Here is an 11,643-nt window from a genome sequence, read left to right as displayed (position 1 = left end):
TTTTGAAAAATAAATGCAAACACGCGTCGATTAATATTCAATGACAACACGGCGGATCGCCTAGTAGTAGACGAAATGGATCGGCAGAAGAAGCCAATTCATTGATCCATCCATCTATTGGGTATTGAGGGTGCCGCTGAGTGGGAACGTGCCTTGGCAAGGTTCACCTCACAGTATTCAGCACCACCAAATCCACCTCCACTCAATCCTGCTGCGGCTGTTACTGCGGCCAGTAAATTGACTAGTTCTTGCAACCAGACGCAGTTTTTTCTATTAATTGGAATGATTGATCTGACAGGTTTTTACCCACTCTCTCCTTCAAAATTGGTCTTCAATATGCAAATGGTATTGATGCTGAACTCATTAAGTTTTTCGACAGGAAAGACGACCATCAGATCAGATCTATTCGAAGTGGTTGGAGCATATTCCTTCAAGAGGCACAGTGTGTGTGCTTTGATTCCACACTATGAAAATGGGACTCTCCAATTCTTTTACAGAACACGTCATGAAAATCGATCTGCTCACATACAGGGCCAGATCTCGGATCAGAAGACAAACCTGTCCCATTTAATGCCCACAAAGAAATAAATCGAAGATGTCATTGCAGATGAGGCATGTATTCCATAGCTTCCAGTACTATTAGTACTCCTACTACTCCTTCTCCTACTATTACAAAGCACATGTGCGAACTCTTCTTGCCTTCAAGAGAATGTGGAGGGAAAAAAGAGAGGGAGACAGAGAGATCGAGAGGAAACAAGGCTTTCCTTCAGGAAAGTAGTTTATATATTCCAGCCCACTTTGTCTTGTGATATTTGACAATCGACACCATGCATAATGCTCGCATACAGTACATGCACCACGAGGAAATTTGAAATGGATCACTCTTGTCAAACATAGTGTTGTAGCTCATCCACACTCGCCCGAATTTCTCTGTTGCGACGACATGGAGAGCTAGAAGAATGCTTGGCGAGGCTCTGCACTCATGATGGAATAATGTCAGTCTGGTGGAAATACATCTACCTACTACCTACCTACCTTACTTCATTTGATTGTGACGCCACCATATGTAGATATGGGAGGACGTGAACGAGGAAGAAAGAGATGAACGTGGAGGAGGCATTGTTCACAGTTGACATCTTTTCCCGCAGTTCGATGAATGAATTTAAATTTGAAATTTTGCTTCGGAGGGTGCGAAGACGCACTAGCAATTGTCACCCTGCATACAAGTCAGGGTCCATCCCATGTTCCAAGCACCCTAGCTGGCAGTTTGCTAACCACACCAAGTCACATGCCTTGGTGGGGTTGATGGGTGGGCAATGGGCATGAAGTACAAAGGTACACACATACAGAGACGGTGGAAGGGATGGATGATGATGATGCTGGTGGTGATGATGTAGAGGAGGAAGAAGACGACAACAACAACAACAACAATAACGACAACGACCAAGATCCCAGCTGGCAGGGCTTCTTTGCCTTAAAGCACAAAGGCCAACTTGTCATGATACATCAATGTCGCATAATGGTTGATTTGGAATTTTCTCTTGTTGCATGACATACAAGGTAAGAATTAGGGATGTCACGAAATAGACAACACTCCAACAGCTAGGCCACAGACAGACGAACGGACAAACGAACGACGACCGAGGAGGCATCCCTACCAAGACCACAGTGAGTGTGTGTGTATGTATACACATATGTATTTATTCCCGCATGACTCGGTGAGCACCAACTCGGGAGAGAATCTGGGAAACCAATTCGAACGGTTGAATCCAAAATCAGCCAGAGGCATAAGATGAATTCTAAATCTGCTCAACCACCTGTGATCTTTGAGGTATGATGAGAAAATATAATAGCAGAGAGCTTTATCATCGCTGAGCCTGATAGAATAACCACTGAGAGGACCAAGAAGACTCAAAAGAAGACGACGGGAGGACGGACAGAAAGAAAGAAGAAAGAAAGAGACGAATCAGGCCAGAGCATTAGCATAAGATTCATCCATGATGACGGGAAGACCGAGGAGACCGAGGAGACCAAGAAGACGAACAACACGGAAAAGTGTTCCGATGTGAAATTGTGAACGGGAATGTCTGAACCGTGTCAAAATTCTTTGAATATTTTGATCATTACAAGGCATCATCAAAGAAAATTCAATCACCCTCTTTTGTGGCCTGTCATCTTGCTGGAATCAGTTGCTGGCTCATCATGCCAAGCCAAGCTCACTTCGTCCATCTTTCAATGGAACGAGGCCTATGTGGATGTGTTTACATGCGTGAAGCCGTGAGGCTGGGGGACCTGGAGGCTGGCTGCCACTCGCAGAGTTCTCGCCCTCTTTCGCAATGCTGCCATTCCCGAGCTGCCGCACCCGGTGCTGCTCTCCCCCCGATGTACTAGTAGGTAGTCACATTGGTTATAAATAAGCTGACTCTGCGGTCGCCATGATTTTGTGTTCGAGGCCAATGGAAAAGAAAATGGACTTCAAAAATCGTTTCTGTTGTTTGCTTATTGGTAAATGATGGTGGGAATTCGTCATAGGTCGTTCGTTTATTGGAAAAAACGATGATTCATTCATCACCGAGCATGGCCTGGGTGAGCATGCCAGCCAGCACGTTTGTCCAATGGCTTGCTACATGTATCATTGAGAATCAATTTCCACATTCACACTGAAAGCCTCATCGTCTTCTTCCTCGTCGTCGTCATCTTCGCCTTGTTCCTCTTCCACAATTGACAACAATCCAAAACTTGATGAGAACAAATGACGATCATCGATTTTTGCTCTGGCCATTTGGCCAAGACTGAACGGACAAGCATTTTTTTTACCCACCGTTTTTAGTACTTATGCACTGAGCAATCTGCACGAAAACAATGGAAAGCAAGCTTTTTGGAAGGCTGAGATTGTTGCTGCGCTGAAACCTTTGTCATCTTGATAGTGTCGGGTTTGCTTCCTTCCGATCCAATGGTTTTACTTTTCTAAACGCTTTCAAAAGCTAAAAGTTGATATGAACGATACAACTTTGCCTATTATACTACGAACCGTTTGAAGCAGAAGTATGGCCATCGCCAAAGCGAGTCAGTCGAATGTATACTGTAGGTGGCAAGCCAGCTCCTCGCTCAATTTCATGCCAATTAATAATGATGCACATTGGCTTATAGAGGTTTCTGAACCTCGGGTGAAACCCAGCTAGGTGGGATTCCTACGTTGTAGGTGAGTAAGTAGATAAATAGATGGATGCGAAGGAGGCCCTTTATAAATGTGCTTGCCAGAGCAATTTCATTGGTCGAGCTCGAGCAACCTAACATGAAGGGATGAAGGGGCCCCCATCTTGATGAAGTGAAATCGCTGAGGTTCAAGGCGAGAGAGGTCATTTTATCATAATCAACGCTCTCGAACTGGCCAGGCTATAATGATGGGCAGTGATGTGGCATAAAAAAGGGGGAGAGGCTCGGTTTGGTCTATTTTTTTCGCATGCTCACCATCTCTCAAGTTCAATCCTGTACTACTGTATGAGAGAGGGAAATTTGCAAATGTACATGTCTGCTGATTCGTTGGGCGAAGCTGCCTTACTCACTCAGGCAATCCTAGTGGCGTTACCCTCAAAATCACCCAAAGTGTGTCCATCTCGACGGATGCCATCTTTTGCCACATCGTTGTCACAAGTCATAAGTCATTCGTGTCGTTTTTCTTTCCATTGCCATTGGCATTGCAAGACTGAGAGACTGGAAGCAATTGCCTTCCTTCCTTCGTTCTGTCAATCCTTTCTTCCTCCCACCATCTCCTTTAGGATTAACGGAGTGTTGTCATGAGCTGAAGCACAAATGTCTGCTGGCCCAAGAGTTCTGTGTTAATGTATGTTCAATTCTTTTTTCATTTATAAGCAATGATCAGCATCAGGGTGGACTCCTCAAACGAAGTCGGGTGATAGGAGTCGCTGGCTAAGTCTGGCACAAGCTACGTTGCTTCTGCAGATTTTTTGCTTTTGTCTTTGAGTTGTCATTGATGCATCGTTTTCAATTGACGTTGTCTTTTGGCAACTTTTTACCTCGATTGCAACAGTGCGTAACGAAGGGCGAAAAAGGAACCATAATCGATTATCTAGGCGTATCAAACATTTTGCCTGATTCTCTGGCGACAGCTCGGACATTAACTTATTGTGTATGATGAAAAGTACCATAATTTCATAAAATCATAAGCTGAAAGTAGAGCACGGCCCTCATTTGGTACTGTAGTTTTTGAGCGTGCTTCCCCCTATGGCTTTTCTCGCTTTGGCCCCTTAGATGCGTGGCATTTGTCCCTGATTTGAGAACAAAAGCATATTGGAACATGATCCGTGTTTGGGATGGGCATCTTGGGCGTGAAGCAAGAAACAATATCCATTGAAAATGTCACCTCTTCAATGAATTCGATATGAAAAATCTCAATGGATAAAAACCTTCAAGTTGGGAGACGAACGGAAGGAAAGTTCGCCCTCCTCTACATTTGTGTGAGTCCGAGTACCGGGTTCTGTACTTTTGGGTCTGTACTCGTGTCTTTGAAACAGGAAGGAAATGGCTATTTTCATCCTTGAGGAGATTTTTCTCCAACACCACCGATCAGATTTCAACGAGCGAGACAAAAACAGCTAACGTTTGATGGAGATAAATTCATTTTTGCATCATCGACTTGAAACGCTAAGATCTCGCGCGTTGTTTTTTGTTGTCAGTGAAAAATTCAGACCCGTCGATTTAATGATTTTTGTCAATTTTTTTGCCGTTCCTCGGACCCCCCCTCTCGACTCGCTGCAATCCAGTAGCGAGCCATGGACGAAGAACATCAACGGCGACGACGATAACAGCAGTAACAACAACAGCAACAGCAAGAGCCGTCACAACAATAGCAACAACAACGTCACCAACAACACCGAGTCCGAGACTCGGTTTTGACTCAAGATCTCGTTTGCAACAAAAGACGACAGCCAAGTGAAATGCAGTTGTTGTAAATGATGCCTCCAATGGATGTATGAATGAAATGGGTTTCGGGATATTCCTAATTTCACCGGTTTGCTTTTCAAGCGTTTGACTACTCTCCATTCCTCTCTCCATCCCCCCAACACGATTGCTCTATTGGGAAATCAGAGTGGTGCCACAGAAAGATGCCTGCCTGCCTACAGATTCAAGCGATTCCCGAATGCTCGAACGCCAAGTAAAACTATCGGACGATCAAGAGTGAAATGATCGGTCCGTGCTACTCCAAATTTGCTGTTCTTCCGCTTCTTCCTCCTCTTCTCATTCTTTCCTTGCACCTTTCCTTTCGGCATGGTCATGAGGTCCAATGACCCAGTCGACCAACTGCCTGGCTGACGAAAGAATTTCGGCGTCGATTGGCCAACCATCGAAATCTATTACTGCTTGGAGGAAGGGGCATCATGGAGAGTGTGACTGATTCATTTGAAACTGCTGATTCCTTTTATTGATTCCCAGCTCCTGTTTAGCCACGGTACCGGGTGCCCCCAGGGAGCCTGGAGAACTGACCATGGGGTGTAGCAGGGAGACTGAATGGAGGGTGGCCACTGGCCAGAGCGAATGAGCACAAGAGATGATGATGCCACCCAATTCCTTTTGGACTGTACGTACCACGTCAGTGTTATGTACCTAGAAGGACATCATGCTCCTTACCTGCTTGAATTGCTCCTCGAAGCTCCAGTTTTGTTGAGACGTGAATTCGGAGGATGGGGATCGGTGTTGCGAGGGAGATCGGGGTGGCATGCTCCGATCGGCACTCATCGCCGGGGGCGTGTTACTGCCTGTGGAGGAGGCAGAGGGTGGGGCCGAGGAATGGAGTTTCCCGAAGCTGCTCTCGGCAATACTAGTCATCACCGACGTGGAATGAGGAAGCAGAGGTGGGAAATTATGCGGTAACGACGATCGAAGGTGGGACAAGGGCGAGGTAAGGTATTCCCTTCGGAAGGCCTCCAGGCCAGCCAAGCCCCCGAGTGAGGCAGTGTCTTTGAGCGAGAGACCCCCCGAGGTAGTGTTCCCATTGTTGTCGGACTGCGACAAGCTCAAACTTTGAGCTTTGAGTTCTCTTTCGATTTCTTCCCGTTCCTCTCGCTCCTATGAACATAATGAAAAGAAAGAAAGAAAGAAAGAAAGAAAGAAGACGAATAAAGCGTTGAACCCCGTGTTTGAATGTGGTTAAAGGCAATCCTTTCTTCTTCGTGGCTCACCTGTCGTCTGAGTTTATCCAATGTCTCTGGATCCACATCCGATTCGGGAACTCGAGCCATGACATCGGGCGAGTCACCATCCCGAGAGAACTCGTTGTCACTCATGGGCTCATCATCGCCACTCTGAAAAGAGATAAGCCTTGATTGTATTGATCTTGCCTTGGGCCACGACAAGCACGAGGGACTGAGATGTCAATCCCACTTGAAGATCATTCGTTAATCGCACTTATTGCACAAGGGGCGGCGGCGAACTAAAACAACCAGGGGGCTTTCTTTCTCCCCACTCCCCACTCTCCGCACTACTAGTACTCTGTCTTGAAACTACCTCACCTCACCCAATGTTCACTCGATGCCGGACTGACCGATATGAATGGTAAGAAGGCCATCTCGAGGTGGGAGTGACTGGTAGATTAAGACGGGAATGATTGGAAATGATTGTTTGTTCGCCTGGATGAATAACTGCTACAACCGCCGAGACGCGTCTGTGTTTGAAGGCCAAGAATAATTTGTTGTTTTCGCTCTTGTTGAAGCTGACTTGACTTTTTGTGAAGCTTGGCATTCCTAAGGGTCGATGACAGACAAATTCACTTGATTGTGTTCATTACTCCTTGCGTCTAACAAGCCCATGTTCGAATACTCTCCGTATGTAAAGTCAAGTACGGGACGTTTGTAAGTACGTACGTTCGTAAGTACGTGTACGTACAGAAGAAGAAGAGTTCGCACACATTTCAAGACATTGCCATCAATTTCAGTTTTCTGTCTTGCGGAATGTCAGCCAATGCAAAGTCTTTTTTCTCCTCGTTTCTTTAAGAACTGGAAAATTGGGTGAGAGCTTTCAAATTACCTGAGTCATCTTTTCCATGCCCAATGAACTTGGCCAGAGAACCATTTCCCTTCCAGTGTCTTTCTTTCAAATCAAACGAACCAATTCGAAGAGCGCACAACGTGTACAATACGTATTTGACATCGAACGTTCAGCTCTCTTCTTTAGGAATATTGATGGATTCACTTTTTACTCGTCAAGCACTTCGTTTCGATTAAATAAGTTGACACCAGGATTGGATAGCAAATGGTGCCGATAAAATGCATAAAAACTGTAGGGTCTTGAGGAGAAACTGAACTGATGGCCGGCCGTCTTTCACACTTCTCCACTCGTGGCGGGTTGATCGCCAACTGAAAGACCGACCATTCCTTGGAACCGACATTGGTCTCGTGGTCACTCCAATTAAATTTTGATCGAGTCGACGATTGTTTTTCTCGACCGTCTCCTCGATCTTGGAAAATCCATGGCTGGAGGCCACCCATTAAATATCCTGGCTTCATTATGGCAATGAGCCGCGCTGGCCAGGTCCCAACTCGTGCGCACTGTAGTAGTACGGTAGTACTACTAGTAGTAGTGGCAGTCTGTGGAGCGTGGACCGTGAATGCATTGATTGTCCTGGTCTGCTTGCTTGGTGCGGCGAATGTGAGGATTCGATTAACAATACCTTTTGATCGGCTGATTATGCTCAAAAGGATTGAAGGGGAGGGAGGACCCTTTTTAATATCGAACTACCGATTGACCAGCACAAATTTCGGGTTGAGAATTCAAATGAGGTATTCTGATTAGAATGAAGCCCTTCAAATCATCCCGACTAAGCCCAGAAGTCTGTCTACCTTTATTCCTAGCCAGGAGCACACGCCACCGTAAAACACCCATCCAACAGCCTCGCTTGTGTTTAAGCTCTTCATAATAAAAACCTACTCCAAACGTCCAATCAATATGTATGGGTTTGATGATCAAACACCCTCATTGTTCACTCTTCCCGGTTTTAGCCAACTAGGTATTCAACAACACCTGCCAAGTCAGTCTTCGTCCGTCTACCGAAAGTGTGCAATAATTCCCTTATGTGTGCAAGATGAACGAGTCCAACTGGATCGTGCACACTCACATCATTTCACTTCCCGGGCAGGTCTACGGCTCCCCAATCTGGCTTTGACGAATTTCGTCCTCAGCCATCATGAACTATGGGTTATTCTTGATGGTGCGGTATTCACTGGGTTTGTGTGCAAGTTTTACCCTCCCCTATATACGTACATGTACACCGCCACCACCACTGTATATACTTGGATTGGTGGGCTTGGAATTGGGGCCAGATGAGAATGATGGGGATCTTGATTTGAATATGTATAGAAAAAAGATCTGAATGCGTTGGCCGTCTGATCACCTCTCTTTCTTTTTCTCTCTTTAGTGCTCCTCTCTTCCAATAATACGTCCTGGTTCAATATCATGAAAGGAGATTGGCTATGGTTCATGCATAGCTTCATAAGATCGAGGGTAGTAGCCCAGGCAGGACAATATTCTCAACAATAAACCACTTCGACACTTCGACACTCGATTCAGACTCTTTCGTGGACGGGCCTTGTGCATACGTACATACTAACTCCAAAGGCATTCTTGTGGTTTGATTGAAAAAACATGAGATCCAAATTCACAACCATGTAATCATGACACTCGTCCCTCAAGAACCACCCCATTGGATCCGAGCCTGCTTGGTAGACTGTGCGACATTAGCGAAAAGAGAGAAAAAATGGGACCAATAAAAAACTCCCCAACATTTTGCTTAGTCTGATAGCGAGGCGTGTACTACCTACTCAATGAACTGTCTCCGTGCTCAAGGTGGGCTCATTACCCAAAGGACTGACTGATCATTCAACCGATAAAGCGGGAGGTCCTCACCAAATGAACGGCGGAAATTGAGGCATCAAAATCAGGGGAATCCATGTCAAGAAGATTGCTTCAAAATGAGCCTTTCCAATCCCGGGTAGTGTACAACATATTCATCGAAACCAAATCGTGTTTGAGCATCATATCAAAGGATTTTTTTGCTATAGGAGTAGGCCTAGGTTTGAGCAAATTATCATTTGAGTTTTTTTGCCGCGGATCATTGCCAATTCTATGATCATTTGGAGGCGGTTGACTCTTTGTACCTCGGGGCTAGTCTGACCTTCGAAAAGTTCGCATCATCATGAGACTCGGTTGGATTGATTGACTGATAATAATAAGAATAATAATGATAATACTGCTGCTACTCCAACAACAAATATGAACCCGATGCATGAGGCACAGGAATCAGAGGAGGGCTAAAGCCAAGTGGGCATTCCATTATTGGCTAAAGGGAAACCGCATTCATTTGGGAGAGACCAAAGAGACGAGAGAGAAGGAAGGAGAAAGAGAAGTGCGGGAGAAGAAAGAGAAGGGGGGAGGGAGAGGAGGCTCCACAGTGTCGAACATGACAGTGGTGACTCTTAATTTCCCTAATGAACCTGGGATAGTAGGCAGGTAAAAGTAAGTAGCTGTAATGCTTGGTATGATGGCTGGCTTAGGCTCGTTGTCTGCGTGTCGATCGTACACTAATTTCGCCCCATCTGAGGGGAAAGAGGGAGAGAGAGAGAGAGAGAGAGAGAGAGAGAAAAAAAGAAGGAACAAGTGCTGTCAGAGTAGGTAATCTGCTCAATTACGGAATTCAATTTCGAGGAGGCAACAAGCACCCAAACACCACCAGATCATATTGTACGAATTAGACGCCATCCATCCCATCCCCTCAACCAGATTCCAGCCAAGCCTGCCCCGCGAACTAGAACAGAACGCAAATTGAGAAATTGCGGTGGCCGTGTTGTTGGCACTAGTAGTTGGCTTTTTTTTCTCTGCAAATCACTCATCATTTGCGGTCGCGTTCTATTATGCAAAGCTACGTACTCGTACATCGGTTTCCAGGGCTCTCACCCACCAATACACATAATGCTGTCGTGCCTTATGCAGATCTATTCGTTATAGTAGTGTGTACGGCCTACTAGGAAAGTACTGAACTTACGAGGTAGGTTGGAAGTGGCTTGGAAACGACGACAACAAACGACCGCGAAAAGCAACCAAAATCCCTTCTTAGGTCCGTTTGGTGAGCCTATTAAAGGTGGTAGCTGTACAATCATAATTTACCTACTAGTAAACACTCTGTGCCATACCTTCACTGTGCTAAGAGCGGTGTTTTGAGAAACCGACGTTGGACTGGCACAATCTTTCCATTCTGTCACTTGAATTTGAAAAGGAAATGCTCCGGATTCATGTCGGCTTCATTGACTGCATGAGAGGATCATGGTGCTGCCTTTTGCTCAATTTTGCCAAGGGTGTTCGTTGGCCGAGGCAACAAGAATTTTGGTTTGACAGGTTTACACTTGGTGTTGGTGTTTTTTTTTGTTGCTGCTGTTTTTGATTCAAAACCTGCCCCTTGGTTTCCTCGTTGGGTCTTTTATCATGGCCATGAATTGACGGTCAATTTGCAAGCTAGTATTTGTCTTCCTATTGTCCCACTGTTGAACAAACACACAAACGACTGACGAGGTTTAATTGCTTTAGAACTTATTGCCATATTCGAACCCCTTTTCTTTGGACTCCCCTGCGAAAAGGAGATAATTTCTTTATTACACTAATGGCGTGGCAGTTTTTGCATCATTCTTTTTTTGGTGTTTTTCTTGTACAACTTGGCCTTTGTGTCATCAAATATGAGCCATTTACTGGAAACAAGTGAAAGATGTTCCTCCTACTTAATAGATGCTTTACAAAGATTTTAATTTCGTTTAAGGAGACCTCGTTGTTTAGTCTGAGTATGCGACACATATTGAAAGACACGTGTTCCCAGATATCCAATTCTCCAATTCTTTCTTGCCACTTTAATGATAAATGCACCAAAACGTAAATCTAAATTAAAGCAAAACCCTTTCCAGCCAGTCCTAAGCAATTACACGATGCTCCTCGGATGCACATTTTTTGCAATAATATTTTTTGCTTATCATTAGAACGATGAACTAAATGATGCAGTCATGAATAAGATCATGCATGCCGCCTGAGTTGCGAAACACGTGGGAATGGTCTTACCTGTCGCCTTTGCATCGAATTGGAAAGATTGGTGGGCGAAGGATAGCCTATGGGCGTACCCGAGGATGGCGTGGACCCATGGGTGCCAAGCGTTTCCATCCCGCGAGAGGAGATGTTGACCGGTTCGCCTTTGGACCGAATTTTGATGTCAGATCGCGGCAATCACCCACCAATGATTCAAAGCAAGAACTATGGCCTACCAAATCGGAGCCACGCGAGATATCACCCGAAACTTAACAATCAAAAGACCGCCCAACCAACCGGGTGGGGTGGGGGGGCTTTCCTCGCCTGGGCTGCCAACAACACTGTTTCACCAACTAATCATATATTAGTCCAATCATCAGATATTGAGAAGGGGTGGGGCGGCTGGACCTCGTCTTGCTTCCAAGAAGCCAGGAAATAGATCACTGAAGACAGACGACTCGACTCCAAAGAGAGGCTCTCCCGAGCGATTTTGTCGTAGCGATCAATGCCTTATTGTTACGACAAACAGTAGATCGTTCGGTCGGTCTTTCGTAGGAGGAGGTATTG

The 11,643-nt window shown here is 45.4% G+C and overlaps 1 protein-coding gene across 1 annotated transcript in view; it reads right to left on the bottom strand.

The window, feature by feature from the left end:
* Window positions 1–11,643, bottom strand: part of LOC131879130 (protein dead ringer homolog) — a 48,087-nt gene extending 36,444 nt beyond the window's left edge. The window contains exons 1-3 of the mRNA XM_059225360.1: window positions 11,113–11,643; window positions 6,201–6,323; window positions 5,650–6,087 (exon numbers count right to left, since the gene is read on the bottom strand). Coding sequence (XP_059081343.1) covers window positions 5,650–6,087; window positions 6,201–6,323; window positions 11,113–11,211 — 660 coding nt within the window. The 5' untranslated portion in view covers window positions 11,212–11,643. The remainder of the gene's footprint in view (window positions 1–5,649; window positions 6,088–6,200; window positions 6,324–11,112) is intronic.

This window comes from Tigriopus californicus, chromosome 4 (assembly GCF_007210705.1).
Source record: "Tigriopus californicus strain San Diego chromosome 4, Tcal_SD_v2.1, whole genome shotgun sequence".
NCBI classification, from domain to species: Eukaryota; Metazoa; Arthropoda; class Copepoda; order Harpacticoida; family Harpacticidae; genus Tigriopus; species Tigriopus californicus.
Note: the sequence above shows the minus strand (reverse complement) of the source record. Positions and strands in the feature narration are given on the sequence as shown.